This window comes from Callospermophilus lateralis, chromosome 5, assembly GCF_048772815.1.
Source record: "Callospermophilus lateralis isolate mCalLat2 chromosome 5, mCalLat2.hap1, whole genome shotgun sequence".
NCBI lineage: Eukaryota > Metazoa > Chordata > Mammalia > Rodentia > Sciuridae > Callospermophilus > Callospermophilus lateralis.
Genome location: NC_135309.1, coordinates 123310890 through 123335055, shown reverse-complemented (window position 1 = coordinate 123335055; position 24166 = coordinate 123310890). Strand labels below are relative to the sequence as shown.

Sequence of the window (24166 nt, the reverse complement as noted above, 5' to 3'; positions counted from 1 at the left end):
ACAGAACTATTTTAAGCTGTTGAGAAATGAAGAAGCTGGCTAAGGTTTCTCTAGGATGGTAGAGAGGCAGCCTAAACATACAATTGCCCCGACTACCTCCAGACTTGCTGCTTCACCAAACTTTCTCCTTTTCTGTCTCAATGCTCCTTTTCTCACCCTCTTGTTTATCCCACTAACTAGCCAAAGCATTGGACTTACCTGTGTATGGAAGAGCATATGTACTGAGGTAATGTTTTATGTGTTGAAAGTCTAAAAAAGAATGTGTGCTATTACTTCAGAAAGAACAGAGTTTAAAAGGAAAGTTAAGTAATCCTGAATCATTTCTTGGCCTTTGAGCCAGAAAAACAAAATAGGCAATCTTTGTGGAAGCAGGAAGGCCTATATCCATTGTACAAATTAGGATCAGACAAGAGGCACATACATTAAAGACATCAGGCTGAGACAGGTGCTGTGACCCATGCATGTAACCTCAGCTAGTTGGGAGGCTGAGGCAAAAGGATTGTCAGTTGGAGGCCAGCCTGCGCAACTCAGGACCTGTCTCAAAGAATAACAAGGGTTGGGAATGTAGCTCTGTGGTAGGGCTCCCCTGGGTTCGCTCCCCAGTACTGCCAAACAAAACAAAAAAAAACAGACACAGCAAAACATGTGATTTTAAACAAATGAACACATGGCCTAGAGCCAAGATATTTCTATAAATGCTGATAATAGATTTGAAGGGATAAAACATTGGTCTGTGGATTTTTTTTTACTCACTGCATATTTTAGATGAAATCATAATATGAAGGCATAAAGTTCCACTAGTAACAATTTTTTTTTTTTTTTTCCAGGTGGGCTTGTTGACTCTATCAGTTTCATCAACTCTTACTCAGTGATCTCAAGAGGAAGCAGTGGGACGCTGTTTGTCAACCTGCTTCAGGTCTCCCAACAAGGAGGGAAACGCAGTACAGTGTGGGCATACACAGGCCACAGGAAGGCACGCACTCTGTGCTAGGTCCCTTTCATCCCTGCAAGAGATTCCAGACCTCATGGAAAAAATCTGGTAAATGAAATCTGCCATCTCCATTCTACATTATTAAGGCTATGATGTTGTATTGCTTTTCTTCTTAATCCTATGCCATGATGCCAAATGAACAGTTAAAAAAACCACAGAAACTCATAAAACATTGTGTTTATACTAAGGCCCTTATTTAACCAATGCTAGTACTGACAACTGCCATTACCTCAAGCATTATGCATGACAGATGGTTGTAACCACACACAGAAAAAACTTAATGAGAATTTATTTCTTAAATTTACTTAAATGATTAGAATTGATATATAGTAAAATGTTTATGATAATATTTAGAGTTATGTCAACATAAAAATGACAGCTGTGGTTTTAATTAGCACACACAATTCACTGCAATTTAAAAATACATACAAGAGTCTTCCAAATGAAATCAGATGAGGTGGGGTGAGACAGCATGTGAACATAAAGGATTGCACTTAAAAGAAATAGGGCACAGCTAGGATGTACACAGGACACACGCCTAATGCTAATCACTGCATGTTGTGCTAGCAAATTGTACATTTAAAGTATATCATTTAATATAATGCACATTAAAGACTACAAACAGTTCTCAAATACCCATCTTTAAATTGTTTCTGACACATCATTTTGGTATTCATGTAACGGCATTTGAAACCTGTAGTTACCAAAGCATGTATTCAAGGGATAAAGTCTGGGAATATTTATCACCACTGGCCTTGAGTGCATTTTCATTATTATCTGTCAACAACTGGGTAATGAAACTAACCAGTTTGAGGGAGTTATTGATAGCAGAAAGCCCTTAAAAATATAGGAACAAGTAAGTAACAGAAGAGCTCACCCTGAGCTGCACCTTTTATCTAATGCTGTGTGTACTAGAACATCATGCTAATGCACAGACTTGGAGAATACATGATGGGAAAAATCAACTAATCCAAAAGATATAGTTGACTTTAGAAAATTTTTTTTGACTTATATTTTAATTCACTTTATTAACAATCTGAAAAGGAACTGCTGCCAAGGACCAGTCTAAAGAATTAGGCTGTAGGCTTGCTAGTATATACTTTTTTCTTTGCAGTCTGTGATAATCCCCAGTTTTAGACTAATCCTAAATAGCTGGCCATTATTATGGCTGTGTGTTTTCTAAATGTACATAAAAGTACATTTTTTTTTTAAATTAAAAAGTAATCTTACCTGGGCAATGTAACAGTGATACCTATAATAGAAAGCTATTCCAATTCTTTGAAATAATATTAAGTTTTACATAGCTTATTGTTTTGATATTTTACTCATTTCACCATAATAAAACTTTACTGAAACACAAGTATGTGGTTTAGAAATTTGCTCTTAAAACCAGCTGAGTAAAATAAAAAAGGAGAATGATGTAGGATATAAGTGAATGGAGGAAGATTTCTCCTTCTTGATTTCCTTGGTTAAACATATGATAATAGACAAATATTTCTGGGAATTCTATCTGATCATCATACTTTTATATATATGTTATAGTTTTAACAAGTTAACATGGGCAAAAAATTACATATTTAAAAATTATTTGATTTCTATTTCTAAAACTACCTTAAATATGAGCTTTAATAAATAAGTATCTTATAAGTATAAAAACTTCATTAACCTTTAATTTCAAAATAAGAGCTAGGGTCACTGGGTGGACTTCAGGTGGTAGAATCACTTTTCAAGGAATAAGGCTGAAGATAAATGAACTAGGTAGAGAACAGGCATGAAGACATAAATGGTTTTGCGTTTTTCTCCCTGGTTTTATTCAAATGTTGAGTGTGTTCATACTTAAAAAAGGATGAAAAATTTATATTTTAACAGAAAAAGCCTGAAGTTTTAATTTTCTGATAATTATTCAGCATTATCCTTTATGAGAGCTAAGGGTAGGATACCAAAAGACCAGTAACTGACGGTTAAATTACAATAGCAACGCATATAACATAGGTTGGTTTTTGTTTTTTAATCCTAAAAGGGGCAAACTGCATTAGAAGCAGTGTATTAATTTTGTCTGCAAAGACACTGTCTTCTGGCGTACTAGCATTAAACCACAGTAACAATTTAAAGAGTAATAAATCCACTAACTTTATTAGACTAGTTTTTACATAAATAAACCAGATTTCTCTGCCTACCTATAATACAATGTACATGCATCAAAAGATTATTCTAAAACATGCTCTAGAAAAGTAATTTTGTATTTAAAACAAGTTTTATGATTGTTTTTCTTTTCAGGGCAAAGTGTACATTACTTATTGGTGTGCCAATATTTTTTTCCTGAATGAATTTTTGCACAGTAACAAATGTAACCACGTAACATGTCTAAAGTGCTCTGTGGCATTCACTCACTGGACCATCTTCTGTATGGGATTCAACATGCAACTCTATTTACGTGCAGTCCTTTCTTCCATGACCCTCCATTCTCATGCCCTTGGATCATGAGTTCACATTTTATAAATGCTCCCCCAAATGTACAAAGTTTAGAATGGTTCTTTACAACACTGCTATTTGTTATGAGGAAGGGTAGAGTTAAACATGATCACAATAACATCATTACTTAATTTGAGGAAATAAAAAATAAAATAGGTACAAATTTCCTGACAGAAATATACATAGCAAAAGATACATCTAGTCCTGACCTGGACCAGCATTTGATGGCCATCTAGAATGCTGGTGACACCGTTATCTTGTAGTGTGAATCTGGGTCTCTCTGTCCCTTCTTGACCTCTCTGGGCCCTATTTTCTTCATCTACTTATTCTATCATTTTATTAATCTCAAGTTGGTTTTGCCAAAGTAGGAAACTAGATATCAGAATAAAGCATCTACTCTCACAAAGATCATATATGTAAAAGAACTCAGAAAAGTATTAGGCATTATATAAGTGCAAGAACACAAATGATAAAATATAGCAGGAAGCCTAATAGAACAATATTCCAAGTAAAAGAATTCAAATATATACCAATGTTTTAGCCTTTTACTCTTTAATAATATCTACAAACTATTTTAAGTCTGCCTGTTTTCTGAAACTTACTAGTAAAAAATAAAACCTTTTTCCTCTGAATTCACTTGATGGTAGTAGTTAACCACTAATAGAGCATGACAATTTCTTCTCATTTACTCAACCCCATTCTTTAACCCCTGCTTCCAGGTCATGCATAGGTTATCAGAGGATGGCACAAATGAATTAGTGACTTTAAGCTAAACCCTGGAAGCCTGGCTCACTTCTCCCCTGAAGAACAGAATTGGGAGAGGTTTAAAATATTTCTATATCACAATGTAGAACTAAGTTCCACTCTACCTCAGAACAGGCAGATATTAAAATACTATTCTTGGCAGGTGCATGACACATGCCTGTGTCCCAGCTACTGGGGTGGCTGGGCAGGATCATTTGAGCTCAGAAGTTTGAGGCCAGCCCAGGCAACACAGAAAACAAAAACTGATCCCTACCCATGCAAAACAAAACAAAAAAATACCTCTCATACTATAATCAATATGTACGTTTTTAGGGTTCCATTTTTGTTCTGATGAATACTGGCCCTCTTCGTTTTCTTCAAACACTTATTAGAAAAATTTAAAGCTTGGTATACTTAAAAACAAGGCATATTCAGTAAAAATACATTTTAAGCTGCAGACATTGTACAAAGTACTTTGAGTTAACCAAATTCTGTGAAGTTTTAACAAGGGTCAATAATGTTTACATATATATATATATATAAAATGTTAATTTGTCTTAAAAATGACAAACAATTTTTAAGATTCTTGAGACAGTTTGTGATGTTTATTCCTAGCTCTTATAAGGGCCCTCTGCTTAATTTGTGAAATGGATCTTAAAAGAGGATGTTAGTAATTTTTTAAATTTAGTAAGATCTTGATTATATAATATTAAAAATATTTTTAATCTGCCAAGTTAGAGCTCCGGAGTTCCTTTTCTCCAGTAACATTTGGCAGCATCATTACCTACACAAGGGAACTGAAGTATATTCTGTGTCCTATAAATGAACTACCCCCACCATTTCTTTTGTGAGACCTCAAAAGATGGGCTCAGATAGTCATGCCCTATGGACCTCTTTTTAAATTATGATGTCAGATGAAGTAAAGGATCTAGATCTTGCTCCTCTTTTTTAACATTAACTATCCCTAAGCCACTTGTTTTTGATGATTAGTCTCATCAAAATCAGTATGACTATTCGACTGCTGCTCATTATGTAAATACTATTTTCTATGTAAAGTAAAACACAAAGTTTAATTCCATAAAGTTCAGATAAGCTTTCTGTTTTTCTTCAGTGCAAACATTGTAAAAGAGCACAAAGTCATTCAGCTGTTCAGAGGATAAAGTCAGTTTCTGTAGTGCTTAAAGTAAAATCCCAGTTGTTCTGGAATGAAAACAGTCCAGGTGAGATTTTTGTCCTTCAGGGCAAATGATCATCTTCAGGGATTGAAGATTGTTTTTTATCTGAAGTCACAGACAAAATATTTTTAGCTTTATTTCATAGGTGTTGAAGTTGAAGGAACTAGTCTTTCACTGAGGCATGTAGCCACCTTGCCTTACAGTCTGTGGTAAGTAACTTTTAGGCATCCCTTCATCAATTGCAGCCTCAATCCCAACTGTTTCAAATCTCTCTACTTGTCCCTCAGTCCCTGGGCCAAAAGCATCTGCTACAGAAACTTCCTGAAACATTTTCATTTGGCCAGACCCAGAGGACTGTGAATTATGATTAGAAATCTGCTGCTGTTTAAGTCTCATAAAATCTTCCTCGTTGCCTGATGAAACTTGCTTTGACCTTTCAAAATGTGAAATATCTGGACTGGTTTCAGGTTGGTTGCAGTTTTGTTTGAAATACTGTTGCCTGGGCAAAATGCCATCACCGCTGTCTACATTATCTACCAACTGCAGATCTTCTGGTCGCTCCTCTGACTCTAACAAGGGCTGGGTAGACTCAGATCTTGAAAAGACCTGGACAGATGGAACCTGGTGTCTGTAGCCACTATGCACGACAGTAGAATACTGCACAGTGCTTGAAGTGTTTTGTGTAGATTCATTTTCATCACTGCTAGAAATGCTTGGCCTAGAAGATGACATGCATGAAGACCCCCCAATACCACTACTGTGTCCTTCAGTACTAATTTTTTCCTTCTTGAACAGGTCCAGCGATTTCAGATCTTCTGGAAAAGGCTTTTTATCATTTGCTTCTATTTCCACAACACTTACATCAGTGAAATTTCCATCTGAATACATGTGATCTTTTGAATTAAAATTGTGCTAGTAAAGAGAAAAAGTGGATTATTACTTTTGCCATAACACTCAGTTAATACATCTCTGAAACTTCTCAATAACTTTCACTGGTGTGGAATTAATGTCACTAAATGACTGTCAACTATCCAAATTGCAGATAATGTTATGTAAAATGAGCTAATGAATAAGTTTCTTAGTATTTCTAAATCAATATTGTTGGTGTTACATTTTGATAGCTAATGGTCTAAAAATAACATTTAGTATTTTGTGCTTAGAGCAGGCAGCCTAGGATTAAATGGATTTAAAAAACCAGGAAACAAGAAAAATCAGGCTGGATATGATAGTGCATGCCTATAGTCCCAGTGATCCAGGAAGCTAAGATAAGAAGGTCTCAAGTTCAAAGCCAGCCTCAGCAATTTAGAGAGAGACTATCTTTAAAAAAAAAAAAAAAAAAGGTGTGTGGGGGGGGACTGGGGAATGTGTCTCAGTGGTAAAGCATCCCTGGGTTCAATCCCTAGTACCAAGAAAACAAAACAACTTCAATGAGTAAGGTTTTATAAAAGGTAAAAAATATACAACACATCTTTAATTTGTTAATATAAAAATTCAGGGATTATTAGAGGATAATAAATACAAACAACTTGCCCTTTAGGACTTCAAAAATTTTTTTTTTTTTTTTTTTAGTCATTGACAGACCTTTATTTTATTTATTTTTATGTGGTGCTGAGAATCGAACCCAGTGCCTCACATATGCTGGGCAAGTGCACTTCCATTGAGCCACAGTCCCAGCACCTAGGACATATTTTTAGTTTGAAGAATTCAGTGTAGAAATCATTTCATTCAAATCCTAGAAATCATTTCATCAGTATTAAAACAGTAGATTGGTAAACCAGATTTAAATATCAAATCCAATCCTGAATGCTCACATAACAGTTTCTCACATTGGCAGTTTTAGCACTTCAAGTTTTCAGTTTGCAAGTTTAATAAAATATTTGTAATCTTTATTGAACAGAACAGAATTAGGAATATCAAATATGCTATGACAATGAACCCCAGAAAGTAGTTGTTATTTAAAATTTTGACTGTAACATTCATCTACATACTATATTATTTTCATTTACTTTTTTTTTTTCCTATACTGGGGATTGAATCCAGGGGGCACTCTATCACATCACTAGCCCTTTTTTGTGTTTTGAGAGAAGTTTAGCTTCAAACTTGTGATCCTACTGCCTCAGTCTTCTGAGCAGCTAATTATAGGTGCATGCTACTGCACCTGACACATTTACTTTTTTGATTCAGCCTGATAATCTTTTGGTTAAACTCTATAAATGTATCCTAATATATCTGTGCATTATAAACAAATCAGATGCATTTTATCTTACCCTTGGAGGGGTATGAGGTGACCACTGGGCAATATGACTCTTCGAGGGATCTGGAACATTAGGCCAGATGTGTTTTTTAATTCTGAAGAGAGAGAGAAAAAAAGGCATATGTAGAACCACATGTAATAAACAACTAATATTCTCTTTCTTTCTGAACTGGTCATCTAAAACTATAAGAAGCAAATCAGTTAACTAAAGAACAAAACATACCTACACTTTACCCCAAAGCTAAACAAATTATTTTTTTGTGTGACAAATAGAAATATACTGTTAAAATATATATGGATAAATACTGTTAAAATATATACGGATCTTAATGTATTCACAATGAAAAACAGTAATAAGGCTAAACTCAATCAGTATTCAATTTAAAGTCTCTGATATCCTGCAATAAAATCACTTAAAAATTTAATTTAGCCAAACAAAATTAAAAGCAAAAAATGTATAATTTCCAATTATCAGTATTCACTGATACAAAATATGATTTTCTTTCTCTCTCTCTCTCTCTCTCTCTTTTTTTTTTTTAACAAAAAAGACAAGACAGTGTGGTACTGGCATGAGAATAGACACAGAGTGAAATGGAACAGAACTGAGGGTCCAGAAATAGATATAAACCTTTATGTCCAGACTAATGATTTCTAGAAAAGGTGCCAAGGCAATTCACTAGCAAAACAATAATCTTATAAAAATAAATGGTGTTAGAATTAGGTATCTGTGGGATAAAAATATACCTTAACCCTGAACTCACACCGTGCACAAAAATTAACTAGGAATAAATTGTAGACATGGTAGTGAAAACTACTGAACTTCTAGAAGAAAACACAGGAGAGAATATTTTGACACTGGGTCAGGCAGAGATTTTTTAAAAATGACACAAAATGCAGGAAACAAAATGAATTTCACAGTTAAAAACTTCTGTTGTTTTAATGTCACAGTTAAGCAAACAAAATGGCAATGTATAGCCTGGGACAAAAATTTGCAAAACACATTTGGTAAAAACTTTGTAAAGAGAGCATGAACTCTTGCAGCTCAATATTAACAAATCAACTTAAGTTTTTAAACTTCCAACAGACATGTCACAAAAGAAGATATGTGACATATGAGAAGATCCATTAATAATCAGCAAGGAAATGGATATTAAACCATAATGAGACAATACTATACAACCACTAAAATGAAGAACTGACAGAATCAAGTGTTGGTGATGGTACGGAGCACTGCTGGTGGGAATGCCAGATGGTATAGCCATTTTGAAAAAGTCTAGCAATTTCTTACAAAGTTAAACATAGGCTTACCATATAGCCCAGCACTCCCAATTATAGTTGTTTATTAAAGATAAATGAAAATATATGCCCATACAAAGTTTTGCACATGAATGTTCACAGCATTATTATACATGTTAGCCAAAGACTAGAAACAACCAAACTTCCATAACAAATGGATAAATTTTAACATATCCATACTACAGAATACTATACAGCCAAAGAAAGGAGAAAAGAAGTAAATGCAACAACATGAATTCAAAAATGTTAAGTGAAAGACATCATACACAAAAGATTACAAGCTGTTTGATTTCAAGTACATGAAATTCTAGATAAGGCAAACCTATAGTTACAGATTAGTAATTGCCTGAGGTCAAGGATTGAGGGAGGAAGATAAGTATAAACAATGAAGAAATTTAGGGTGATGGAAATGTTATACATCTGTGCACTTTTGCAAACTTTCATCAAACCGTAAACTAAAAATGGATGAATTTTAGGGGCTGGGGTTGTGGCTCAGTGGTAGAGCACTTGCCTAGCATGAGTGAGGCACTGGGTTTGATCCCTGGCATCACATAAAAATAAACAAATACAATAAAGGTGTTGTGTCCATCTACAACTAAAAAAAATTTTTTTAAATAGACGAATTTTATTGTATGTAAATTATAGATCAATAATGCTTGGGGGAAATACAAAAATATGAATATAGGTACTTACAAGTCTCTCTTATTAAAGCAGAACAATACTCCCAGAAGAGTTGTCAACAGGAATGCTAAGCAAACAGGCACGACTATGGCTTCTATTTCTCCTTGAGCTAAAAAAAAGGGAAAGGTTGTGATGAGAAATAAATGACACACACACAAAAGGGAAATAATACAACCTCCCAACCAATGCCTGTTGAACAGATAAAGTACTTTCTTGATTTTTCAGTCTTTTTGAACTTTAAAAGTGTTCCTTCCCTCCTTATTAAATCATATCCTAACAATTTCTCCTTACATAGTACCATGACCAGGTAGTAAGCATAAAATACATGTTGTTTGGGGGAATAAAATGACTCAAAAGACAATATATCTGGTCTGTTAAAGCTTTCAAACCTAACCATTCATTATAATTATGATCTGCACTCAGAATCTTAGCAAAAGCTTAATATTATAATGTTCATCACCATAAAATGGAAAAATTATATCTGAATACGAACACTGGGTAGAACTGCAAAAGCTATGAAACAACTGAACAACAAATTTAACTTTTCTATAAGGAATAAAAATACAATGAGGGCTGGGGTTGTGGCTCAGTGGTAAAATGCTTGCCTGGCTCGAATGAGGATTCAATCCTCAGCATCACATATAAATAAATTACATAAAGGTATTGTGTCCATCTACAACTAAAAAAATTAATAAAAAATACAATTGAGGTAAAAATTGTAAGTTATTTTCAAAAAGATAATATACTGGATATAGAGTTGAGAATTTTAGGAAAGATGCTCACGAGGCATGCAGACTGGCACAGAAAAAGTGGCTTTTATGTTTTCATGCCTTGGACATTTGCTTGTGCCACTTTATGACATCTTCTTTTTCCCAATTATCCACAAGCTAAACTTAAGGCTCCAGCATTGCCTTTTCCATGAACTCTTCTTTAAAGATGAAAATCCCCCTACTATCTTTAAACTCCTACTCACATATGCCAGTATATTTTTTTTAACTTTTGCCATGTTTCTTCAACTAAGTTATATGTTAGATTATTTATAAATGAGGGATTAAGAATAATTTTTCTTCCTCTTTGTATTTTACTGTATATATATATTCCCTATAATGAACATTACTTTTGTAATTAGGGAAAATATTTTTCAAGTCTTATTATTTTTTTCAATGCTTTATTTCAAGTATCATTCACTATATATCTATTAACATGTCACAATACAGGACAAACCTTATCCTCAAAACTATATTCATTATTAGCCCTAATAGAAATACTCAGGACCTTTTATTATGTATTTTATGTAGTCACTCATCATTTATTTTTCTCATTCAGCAATCAATGAACTAATAAGGAACATGTAGATTGCTATTTATCATTCCCCTTATTGAAGCATTTGGGGGTGAGAGCCACAAATACAATTCAAGAAAACAAGGTAATTTCTATAATAATTCAAATAGTTGGAATAAGAAAGAATGCATTTAAGTGTTCTTTGGAAGGCTACAGGAACAATAAAAAAAAGAAAAGAGGAGGATCCACACTAGGACAATGCAGGAAAAGGTGAAAAGTTGGAGAGAATAATGAGGAGATTGCAGTTGGAGCAAGCTGCTGCTTCTGAAAGCACAGGGGCCAGCAATAATTAGGTATAACTGATAGAACTTGACACCTGGTGTCAAGGAAGGAAAAAAGAAATTTTTTGTAATCACATCTAAATTTCTGTTTTGGCAGAGCTGGATGATTGTGGCCTGGAACAAAGAAAGAGAAATGTATTCAAGAAGGAAAGAGGATGGTTTAGTCATGACAGGGAGTATGAATAGACAGATAAAGAAATTGGCCAAGAACAGAGTTTTGGGGAATAAATGATGTAAAGGCTGAACAGAAAAAGAACAAGAGGGACATGCCAGAGAGGAGGGACATTCAGGAGAGTGCTAGTAGAAAAACAAAGAAAGGTATGATTGGATGAACCAGGGGAGGAGGAAGTTTCAAGAATGGAAAGGCCAAATAGATCCTATAATAAATAAAATGGAAAAAAGGTAAAGTTTAAAAAGTATGCACTGGATATGATGTCTAAGGTCTTCGATGAGAACACCAGAGAGGTTACAGAACAGTGGTGGAGTGGGAAGCCTGCTTCTAGTGACTGAGCTGGAGGTACTAGTGGAGATTCCAAGGTGCACTAGTTTTTCAAGCAACCTGATTATAAATGGAAGGAACAAGAGAAGAGAAGAGGGAAAAACTATAACAACCAATCCAGTGGAAAAAGATGAACCCACTGAGGGGGATATGCAAGTTCTTGTGGGATTCAGAGTATAGGTGAATTCAGTCAGAAACAGTGTAACACCAAAAAGGTCAGGAATAACATTCCCTATAGTTAAAAGAAACAACTAAACCATATAAATATAAAAATCATAATTTATGAACACTTCATTTTATGAATCCAATGGTACACTATTTTGTTTTGTTTTGTGCTGAGGATCAAACACAGGGCACTACAGAGCTATGCCCCTATCGGCTAAAGGTGTACTTTTAAACAAAATTTTAGCACAGTAAGCCCATTTCTAGTCTGTTTAATTTTAAAACATGATAAAATAAGAAAAAACAATTCATCATTTCTTACCAAACTTCGGTGTAGTAAAAGTGAATTCTGGACCATCCTTTCCACCTTCATCTGTGTATGCTGTCATCCGTACCATGTACAATGTGTCACTGGTCAAGGAGGACAGTGTATATTCTGTGTGAGAAGAATCCACATTCACAGCTGGAAGAAATCAAAAACAGCTTTATTCAATAATTCAACATTTTGGGGGCTGTGGCTGTGGCTCAGTGGTACAGCGCTTGCCTAGCATGTGCGAGGCCCTGGGTTTGATCCTCAGCACCACATAAAAACAAATAAATACAATAAAGGTGTTGTGTCCAACTACAACTTAAAAATAAATATTTTTAAAAAATAATTCAATGGTTTTGCTTTGTCCTATATTTGTTACTGTGCAAATATTTAAAAGTAATAAAAACATTTTCTCAGAAAACAACCTTTGTAACTCTGACATAATATTCTTCCTTAAGCACGATGTAATAATTTTTAAATAAAGCCATGAACAAGCATGACATATTTTCAAGTGTCTTCAAAAAATAATATATGCAAACAACAATAAAATATATGCAATAAAAAGATGGATAATGCAGCAAGATGAGAAATTAGTATTTAATAGCTTAAGAAAAAAATATAATTCTTAGCAACTGATACAGTTTTATTATTACCAGTTTCATTTCCAATGATGGTTCTATAAAATATAGTGTAATTTCTGATAAATCCATTCTGAACATCAACAGGAAGCTGGTCCCACTCTAAGACAGCTTCATTCTTCCCCACTTTTTTTGTCCGAACAGTAGGTCCTTTGGAAGGTGCTGTAACAGAATAAATGTATTTGCTAACTATAAAGCAACAGAATTTAGAAACTAACTAAAATTATTTGAATATCATGAGAAGTATCCTTACTTAAAGATGATAAAAGGTCTTTGTTAAAACTAAACAACATTCTTCAAAGAAAGTGAGTGTGGACTTACGAGCTTGTTTAAGGTATGCCTTTGTAGATTCAGGGCTTCCTGGTCCATTGGCATAAACTGGAGTAATAGTTATCAAATAACATTTGCTCTCCATTAGTTTCCCTATAGTAAGAATAGCAGATTAAGCATTTTTTTGATAATGAAAAATACAAATTCTATGATCTATTTTCACATTATAATTTCATTATCATTGCATTTTCCTTTGAAATGGCAGTTTTCTAAGTAAGCATTATCTTTTATTTATGGGACTCAAGCTTAAGGGTAAAACTGTTCATAAAAAGTCAATATTACTTTTATTACCAATACAGTATATAAAACTACTTATATTGTTAATAAAAACAGTTATTATATTTACATTCAGGATTTATACAACACTGACCTCAAATTCTTCTAAATCTTACTTAGTTTGACAACTCATATCTTACCTAATTTTGAGAAATGCCTAATGAGCAAGATGCCACTAATAGACCTAAGGGAAAGCATTAAGGGTTATGGCTTCTCAGGTAAGTTGAAAAAAAAAAAGATAATTAAAAAAAAGTGATAATTTCCCCTGTAATTTAAAAGGAAAAGTTATCTTAAATGCAAATTTCTTTTATTAATAATCTCTTCAAATTATCAAAGTAATCTATTCTTTTAGTATGTAGAATGAAGTTTTCCCTTTTTATACAGTGTATTATCTATCCACATCAGAAAATAGTGTTTATCCAAAAAAAACAAATAGCTCTATCAATAAATGGGCCAAAGACCTAAATAAACATTTCTCAGAAGATATATAATCAATTAACAAATATATGAAAAAATGTTCATCATAGGAATTAGAGAAATGCAAATCAAATCTACTCTAAGATTTCATCTTACTCCAGTCAAAATGGCAGCGATTATGAATACAAACAATAGTAAGTGTTGGTGAGGATGTGGGTAAAAAGGTGGGACATTGCTGGTGGGACTGCAAATTGGTGTAGCCAATATGGAAAGCAGTATGGAGATTCCTTGCAAAACTGGGAATGGAACCAACATTTGACCCAGCTATCCCTCTCCTAGGTCTATACCCAAAGGACTTAAAAAACAGCATACTACAGGGACACAGCCACATCAATGATTATAGCAGCACAATTCACAATAGCTAAATTGTGGAACCAACCTAGATGCTCTTCAATAGATGAATGGATAAAGAAACTGTGCTTATAAGAAAAATGTGGCATATATACACAATGGAATATTACTCAGCAATAAAAGAAAATAAAATCATGGCATTTGCAGGTAAATGGATGGAATTGGAGAAGATAATGCTAAGCGAAGTTAGCCAATCCCCAAAAAACAAATGCCGGATGTTTTCTCTGATATAAGGAGGCTGATTCATAGTGACGTAGGGAGCGGGAGCATGGGAGGAATAGACAAACTCTAGATAGGGCAGAAGGGTGAGAGGGGAAGGGGAGGGGCAGGGGGTTAGAAATGATGGTGGAATGTGATGGATATCATTATCCAAAATACATGTATGAAGACACAAATTGGTGTGAATATACTTTGCATACAACCAGAGATATGAAAAAGTGTGCTCTGTGTGTGTAATATGAATTGTAATGCATTCCACTGTCATATATAAAAAATTAATAAAAATTTAAAAAAGATATGTAAACATACATACACACAAAAGAAAATGGTGTTTGATATTGAAGCTTTTATCTTCAACAAGAACTTGTATTTTCTTAACTATTATTCATAAAGTTATATGCACATTTGCCTTCTTACACAGAGTAATTTTACCTTTTCTTGAAGAGACCACATTATCAAGAAATATGCTATTTTTAAAGTATACTGTGATAGTGATGCTTTCAGGCCTGTTGAGCCTTGAAACCCTGATGTCTCCAGAACCTACACTAGGCTTTTTAAACTTCTTAGGTCTAGTTATTTCCAACCTGTCTTCTCCTTGGTTCCACCATTGTTTTTATTCAATAAGGTTGATAAACTAGGTAATCAGGCATATTTAAACTGTACATTAAATAATAGGTCAGTAAAATCCAAACCTACCTAATGAATAAAGCTCAAAAAATTTATGGCAGGTTCTTTCTCTGCTTAGGGCTTTTCTCTGATTAATCATATTATCTACAGATTAAGTGTAATGATTATTCCTTTCTTTATTAAAAAAGCACATAACTCACTGAATGTTTTTATTTTCTCTTCATAGCCATTATATATTACAGCCACGTAAGTAGTTACTCACCACACAGAATAATTCTGTTTGTAATGCTACAAAACTATTATGTTTTGGAGTTGGGGATGTGGCTCAGTGGTAGAGGGCTTGCCCAGCATACGCCAGGCCCTGGGTCCAATCCCCAGCACCGCAAACAACAAAAACAACAAATCAAAAACCCCAAACAAAACACATTATTTTCTGTTCTGTGTTAGCAGTTAAAATGAAAAGGTACAAGGAAACCTGCATTCTGGTTGGACTACCCTAATCTATGGCTATAAGACGTTCAGCAAGTCACCCAAAGGCTATAAGGAACTATTTTCTCATTGGAAGAATGAAGAGTTAAGTCAGGTGCAGAGAATACACAACCAATCAGTACTCAAGACTACATTATTTTATACTTTTTTACAGTTTTGTGAGTGTTCTTGTGGTGATAAGAATGATATTTGGGTATAAAAAGCCAAAAAGACAGTATTACCCCTATTCTGTCCATAGTTCAGAGAGGTTAAATGTTACTCGTTGATAGTCACACATCTAGTAATTAGTAGGGTTATGATAAATTGGTTCTTTTCAATGGACTACAATGCGTATAAGCCAGAAAAGAATATGCAAAAGAAAAAACTGTCTAAATGCATTAGAAAAAGGATATCAACTTAGATGTTTCTAGCCAGGTATACCTCTTAAATAGGTGCGATGCACGGTACCATCTTCTTGCTGCCAGTCTGGGATACAGGGTGATTTATCCGACAGTACACACCATTCAAGTATATATTTCTTTACAGATTTACTTGGAGCAGTCCATTCTACCCAAAGCATGTTATCTTTGGGGAACGCTTTCAGATTTGTTACAGGGTGAGTCGCTTTAAAACAAAGTTTGATGTCAATACAATGAATGAACATTCGTGATTTCAAACTTCAATCTCTTATAGTCATTTCTGAATGTAATTTATCATGTTTTGTAGCACATAACATTTATTTCCATGAATAAAAAGCCCTTTCTTTTAACTTACATGTCAACTGATCTTTAAAAATTCTTGTTTTCTTTAAATATTTTAAAAATATTTTTAAAATATTTTTATTTTATTTTAAATATTTTATTTATTTTATTTAAATATTTATTTTAAATATTTTAAAATATTTTTTAAATATTTTAAATATTTAAAAATTCTTTAAATATTTTGTGTATTCAAGTTTGTAACAGCAACTTTCAACTTTTTTCTTCTCTGAAAACTACCAATAAACAATATATGCATAGAAACTTCTCAAAACCTTAAATATTTCTAAAATCAGGTTAATCAATCAGAAAATGCTTAAATGAGCTGAACAGCATGCTAAAGAGTCTAAATGAGTCACATAGGGATGGGAAGTCATTCCATGAATTCTAAAGAAATCTGCTTTCTGACTGATTTCTGAAAATACCATCATCTCTGATACTCAGGTAATCTTAATTCATTTGTGTTTTTACAGGATCCTTATCTATACCTAACCACTCTTTTCATCCATGATCCAGACTCCATTTTACAGACACAAACCTTGAAAGTCAGAGGCAGGGATAGTTAAAATGGACGCATCTGATTTGCCAACTAGATTTCTGGCTGTCAGAGTTGCACTATAGCGATCATTTGTGAGGTTTACTGTCAATTTTGTGTCATTAACTGTGTAATTTTGTAAAAGTGATTTCCATCTTGTAAGAGTCACTTCATAATCCAAGATTTTCCCATTGGCTTCAAAAGGAGGCAATGTCTGTAATAAAATATTATTTTAAAAAGTTTCATAAATATTGAATAATTACTTTTTTATATTCACAAATTCTGCCATTATATCAAACCTCTAAACATTTAATTGGAAGAAACTGATAAATTTATTTTGCAGTCAGTACTAAAGTAATACCACTATCCACTGGATGAAGAGTAAAAGAATGAAGCTCAACTGAACAAGGGGAAGTACCATTTTTCAGTTAGCTTCCAGTTCTGCACAGAATTCTGCATTATGCTACGTTGGTCTATATTATTTATACTTGGGTATTTTCTCCCTACTCATTTTAGTATGATGTACTCATGTACACATATCAATTTATTATAATACATTTTGATTACTGCAAACCTTTATTGCTTTCTATGAGGCACCCTGGTAAATTCAATAAAGTATACAAAAGGGTACCTCTTCTTATAGGTTTTACACTTTCATAGAACTGTGCTGAAATAACAAATGAGATATTATTTGCAGTTTATGAACTTAATCCCTACATAAAGCTTTGTTTAAAATATCAAATGCTTTGCTGATCTTAAGATGAATAAAAATTAAGTATTAAAAAACTTACACCAATAATAACATTAAAATATACTTATAAGAGAGATAAAAAATAGATTTTTTTTTTTTTTACCTTCCATATAAGTTGTACAGATCTATAGCCATGAGAATGGGATGGATTTATCCTATACCAGAAACTTGGTGCTTTGGATGGTCCTAAAGAAAACACAAAAATTTAAAATATTTTTATCTGAATATAATAAAATCCTATAAATTATTCTCTTACTTTGTTCTTAATATTCTTTCCCTTTCATCTCATGATGTGTCTAGCTCTTCACAGCATTTTCCCATCCCATCAAGATATATCTGGGTTTTCTTTTAGACATGGTAATAGCTTGATGATTTAGATAATAATTTTATTTAATTTATTTTTTTGAAATAGGGTCTTGCTATGTTGCCCAGGCTGGCCTTAAACTCCTGGGCTCAAGTAAACTTCTTGCCTCTGCCTCCTAAGTAGCTGGGACTACAGGACAGGCCTATACCATCTGTAGCCCAGCTACAGATTAAAGAAACTTTTTCTAACATCAAAATTATAAAGATAAAAATGTGTTCTAAGCAATAACCAAAAGATATCATTATTTATTTCTTACAATTTCATGTTCTTTATTCTGCTCAGATGCTGGTCTATACATGTATAACATGTACAATCATGTTAATCTCTGTGCTGACAGCCTTGCCCCCAGCCTTCCTGATATGCTTAACCTCTCTTCTCTGCTTTGTCATTTATAATTGCCTCTTCATGATCAACACATTATTGCTTAACTTATTCTAAATCTTTTCTCATTCTATTGAATACCGTATCTTACAATTATAATACTTTTAAAAAATCAGTCAATACTAATGACTTTTAAAAAAGAAAATACAGGCCTAGAGTTGCTCACTGGGCAAGACACTGAATTCGATTCCTAGCACTGCCCCCCTCCCCACCAATAAAAAAACAACCAGTGTGTGTATACATGATAAAAATCAACTGATACTATTTATTGTTAAATATCAAATTGAAAAATCATACAGAAATACACAAATATATGCTTAAAATATGACTAAAACCTCTAAGTATATAAACATAAAAAGAAACTAAATGTAGTAAATGTCACAAAAGTTTATTGCTTTATGTTGGGATATCAAAGAGATAGAAGAATATAAGTATCAAATACTACCAGGCATGTGGTGCATGCCTGTAATACTGGTCAATTGGGAGGTTGAGGCAGAAGGACTGGAAGTTTAAGGCAACCCTGGGCAACTTAACCAAAACCGTGTCTGGAAATTAAAAATGTAAGGGCTGGGGATGTAGCTCAGAGGTAGAACGCTCCTGGGTTCAATCCTTAGTACCTCCAAAAAAAAAAAAAAAAAAAAAAAAAGTGTAAAGTACCAATATAGTAGCCGTCTCTTATCTGCAGAGAATGCATTCTAAGAACCTCAGTAGATGCCTGGAACTCTGGACAGTACTGAATTCCATATATGCTATGTTTTTTCTATACATACAAACATGCATAATAATGATAGATTTTAATTTGGAAAGTGGGCACAGTAAGAGATCAACAACAATAAATAACAATATGTAGTAATAATAGTTATTTTAAACTTATTAAGTGTTTCTCTGGAATTTTCCATCTTGTATCTCTGAACTGTGGGAAACTGAAACCATGGAATGTGAAACTACAGATAAGGATGGATCACTGTAATTAGGTTTAAAAACATTCCTGTATCTGATATTTCAAAAATCTGGTAAGTATAATTATAAGCCCAGTATTCAACAGAGTAAAGTCAGAATCAGAATAAAACCTGAGCAGTGATATCCTGGCCATGAAGATATACGGATACATGACAAAATAGAGAATAGAACAAACAGGTCAGGAAAGCTGGGGAAAAGGCTCAGCCTAAGAGGTTCAAATAGACATATACACAAGTCTGCTGCAGCACCCAAACAAAATAAAGAACATGAAATTATAAAGAAAAATTTATGGGCCAGAAATATTTGCTAACATCAAGAGTATCTAGAGGCTTCATTCTTTAAGCTTAGGAAAAACTTTGTCCAAAGGTTTATAATGTTCTTGGCTCCAAAGATCTCTTATCTAAGATTATACACCCTCACCCCAGGGAGATGCATATGCTAACCACACAATAATTTTGCCTGCACTTTGAAGTGCTTCATGAACTTCCCCAAAGGACCTAAGGTAACTCTAAAGGTCCTAAGAATCTAATTCCTGGTCAAGTCAAAGGAATCTGAGGACTCTCAAATCAGCAAATAGCAAGACTGCTAACCTGGCATTTCTGAGAGCAGAGAGAGTAAATTCTGAAGGGAGAAGGTTACTTTTGACATTCTCAATTCACACAATGACCTAAACCTTTAACACAGTTGGAAGCGAAGGGATACAGATAAGCCATAGCTGCTGTTAATGACAACTAAAGAGTGAAAACTGCAATAGGAAAAGATTCAAAATGAAAAATCTATACGCCTATAAGCAATCTATTATTGCTTGATAGCTACACAAAAGACTCAGTAATGTTAATGCTTTGTACAGGAAGTCTTACTCTAGACTTTACACCCTGTTGTATTCTACACTATACATCTTCTATTATCCATGAGGGGGAAAAAATGAAAATCAACCAATTCAGATCCCAGATCACTTCATTTCCAGGGACTTACCAAGTGCTGGTAGAAATAAATGAATGAAAGATATAATATAAATATCTTTTCTCTAGTTAGGGGTATTGCTGGACCACTCTCTCTGAATAAAATGTTCTGAACTTATCAACAGTTAAGTAAAGGTTTTTTGATGGCATTTAAAGTACCTTCCCATGACAGTTTAAGTATAAAATAAACTATCAATAATGCATATTAAATCATCTATCTCAATATCCTTAAAAAAGTATCACACTTTATTTTGAATGATCATAAAATAAGAAGCAATGAGATCTGTTATTAAAACCAGACATGATTCACAGACAGAATTCTACTAGCTTTATATCCTCATTTATTTACTTACTATCTTCATATGTGATCCCACTTGCATCTTCACTCCAATCACTCCAAAATCCCTTACCATCTTCCTTCATACAGCGAACCCTAAACACATATTCTGTAAAAGGCTTAAGGTCCTGGACAGTGAATGAAGACCGGGTAGATGCTGTATCTTCAGGAGGAATCTGAAAATAAAGCAAATTCAGCAACAACAGGAACAAATTGCCAACAAATTGTATACAATTTCAGAAAACAGTAAGACTAACAAATTAAACTCAACCTCTGAGGAGAAATAAATGCAAGTCAAAATTAGTAAATGTTATTGGGTTTAATTTCTTTCCTTCTCCCTCCTTCCTCTTTTTCCCTCCTACTCAGGATCTCAGTATGAAATAGATGGTACACCCCAGTTAGAATGAATTCAAGGAGGGTTATGTAAAAGAACTATGGTCAAAAGTATAGGGATTTCTTAGTGCAGTTAACACTCTGGAGCTTATAGCTATTACCACCTCTAAGGCCACAGGGAAAAGGCAAGGCACCAAAGCCTGAAAGAAGAGGATCAGATAGAGAGGGCTGCCTTGATGGGCACAACCTTAGGTGGAGAAAGCAGGGGAAATAAACATGCTGATCTAATTTTTCTTTTATCCCTTCTCTCTTTTGCCAAGCCCCTTCACCACTACCCCCAGCACCCACCATAGAAGTTGGCAAACTTTCTATAAAGGGATAAATAGTATCCCTTTGACCTTATTTATTTTTATGTGGTGCTGAGGATCAAACCATCAAACCCAGTACCTCAAGTGTGCCAGTCGAGTGCTCTACCACTGAGTCACAACCCCAGCCTGTAAGTTATTTTAGCCTTAAGCGCCACAGAGTCTCTGTTGCAAGGGCTTGACTTTCCATTTTTTGCATAAAAAGACAGTATGTTAACGAATGAGTGTGGCTGTGTTCCAAAAATACTTTATTTGCAAAATCAGATGGCAGGCTGAACTTTGTTTGCAAACTGTAGTATGCGAACACCTGCTCTACCTTCATCCTTGTAATCCATTTATTTTTGTTCCTCTACTTAATTTGCTTCTTATTACTTGTGTTCCTTTTACCTACCATCAAAAATGCTCTTTCCTGTCACCCTTCATCACTTCCATATTTCATTTAAAGGTTACTGTACACAGCATAGCTGTATTTTTCTATCTGGATGTCTTCCTGTTTGCTCTTGTTAGAAATAAAGACCTACAACAGTTGTTAAGCAAAATATTTCACATAACCAGAAAATCAGACATTCAGAAAATGATTGAGACTTTTAGGTTAGAGGGTTCAAAAAAGACTATTTGAATAAGCAGTAACTTTCAATTTACCTGGCTCCAAGTTGAGGCATCTTTGGTCCTATATTGAATGTTATATTTCAGTCTTATCACACTCTTAATACTTGGATTGATCCAGGATAATTTTAAGATACTGGACAGTTCCTCTGAGTTGCTCACTGATAAATTACGTGGTGGATTAGGCTTCACTAAAGAATAAAATAGAATCTTATGTTGATCACATTTTACTTTTACAACTTCAAAAAGAAAATCAAATATACTCTTTTTATATTTTTCTTTATTTTACATTATTCACTTATTTTTAGCACATGAACTAATTTCTCTGAAAATGGTATTGTGATACATTATAAAATGGAAAGAAAAGATTTCTAAAGAAACTAGTTTTCCTTGTCAATTTAGTATATTATGTTTTTCAGGTTTAGATATCAAAAGCAAGTAAATGTTTATGATAAATCAAAAGTTTGAAAAGAATAACAATGGAACATGTATACTGTGATTGCAATGGTATAAGAGAATGGGACAAATACAAAAAGATAACATTTGAAGTGAAAATAGTTGTTAGTATGATTAGATTATGGTTACTTTTCTTTCCCATGATTATATTTAATATTGACGATATAATGACTGTAAAAATCACTACATTAATTAAATAAATGCTTGTTTCTACATTAATTAAAATCTGAAAAAAATAATTGATAAATCATTATTTAATCTACAAAATTCTCAAATTCAGTTTTATAACTACCTTTATCTATAGGATCAAAATTGATATGGTCTGATGTAACATTCCCCAGGGCATTCTCTGCTTCTACCCAGACTTCAATGTTGACAAAATACACAGGAGAATAGTCAACAAGGCATGAGTTGGGGGTGTCAGGTTTTGTTTTACAATCATCAAACTTCTCTGTTGCCCTAAATTTAAAAAAAAAAAAAAGAAAGAAAGAAAGAAAGAAAGAATTAGTCATTAAAACTAGGTTTGAAAAAAGTAGTGAAAAAAGTTACTTGAAAAGAAATTGATGAGACAGATTGTGCAGCAGCAAAGTTTCCACTTGTTTTAGTTTATAACTAAAATCAAGTAACTTTTCTTAAAAATAAGCCTGCTTTTCTAGAAAACTCTATATCTTAAGACAAAATTATTTTCAAAGTTTTAATCAAATAATACTATATTTTAGAATTTTATGCTCTATTTCTTATTGATCCTTCTCCCAAAATTATCAGTTTTCTTGTGATCCTAGTACAGTAAGTAGTCCTGCTCCATCCACAAGGGATACAGTTCAAGACTCCACAGTGTGTGCCTGAAATTTCAGACAGTACTAACTCCTATCTACAGTATGTTTTTACCCATTATATATACATACATATATATATATATATACATACATATATATATATATATATATACACACACACACACACACACAAGTTTAATTTATAAATTAGGCATAGAAGAAATTAATAATGGTACAGAACAATTAGAACAATATTATAGTTATGTGAATATGGCTCTCAAAATATCTTACGGTACTAATCTTTCTTGTGATGATGTGAGATGATATAATGCCCACCTGATAAGATAAAATAAGGTGAATGATATAGGCATTGTGAGGCAATCTTAGAATATTACTGTCCTTCTGACAATAAGCCAGAAGAAGAATCATCTTTTTCAGAAGATCATAGATAATAAAACTATGATGATGTCTGGAGCAAATGATGTCAATAGTTGGGGATCCTTGATAGTTGAAAGTACCCCCAACCCTGAAACCTTTTGGAAGAACATTATAATTGGAAATTGTTGTCTCTTTTTAACTCATCAAAGTGTTCCTAGAGAATGTAATCCTTTGGTGATCATAAAAGTGCTTTTAATTCCATCTGGGGATTATATTACATAATTTTGTTCTTTAATGTCTGTGCAATTCAAAATAGTTTAGCAAATTTCAGAAATGTTTACATTGCGGGTTCTGTTTCAGTTTCTTCTCCATCTTTTTCCTTTGTAGAGGAATGAACAAGTTCTTCTAATTCCTCATTTGTTAATACATCTCAATGGCCTTCAATATTGTTTTTTACTTCTCTAGCAAGCACACTGGCAAATCCTTCTCCACCAACTTGTACGGTTATATAAAAGATTTTCCAAACTTCCGTGAGAATCCTTTAAAATCATTTACAACTTCACTTGGTAAATTTTTTTAGTGGGTATTTACAGTTTCTGTTTTTCTTTTTTT

General features: G+C 33.5%; 1 protein-coding gene across 1 annotated transcript in view; it reads right to left on the bottom strand.

Moving 5' to 3' along the window:
- Nucleotides 1–3096: 3096 nt before the first annotated feature.
- Il6st (interleukin 6 cytokine family signal transducer) overlaps nt 3097–24166 on the bottom strand; it is a 44830-nt gene continuing 23760 nt past the window's right edge. Inside the window, exons 6-17 of the mRNA XM_076857278.2 lie at nt 22693–22859; nt 21981–22135; nt 20657–20816; nt 17740–17822; nt 16889–17099; nt 16034–16216; nt 13166–13267; nt 12860–13006; nt 12219–12359; nt 9626–9722; nt 7650–7731; nt 3097–6294 (exon numbers count right to left, since the gene is read on the bottom strand). Of these exons, the coding sequence (XP_076713393.1) occupies nt 5554–6294; nt 7650–7731; nt 9626–9722; nt 12219–12359; nt 12860–13006; nt 13166–13267; nt 16034–16216; nt 16889–17099; nt 17740–17822; nt 20657–20816; nt 21981–22135; nt 22693–22859 (2269 nt within the window). The 3' untranslated portion in view covers nt 3097–5553. The remainder of the gene's footprint in view (nt 6295–7649; nt 7732–9625; nt 9723–12218; nt 12360–12859; nt 13007–13165; nt 13268–16033; nt 16217–16888; nt 17100–17739; nt 17823–20656; nt 20817–21980; nt 22136–22692; nt 22860–24166) is intronic.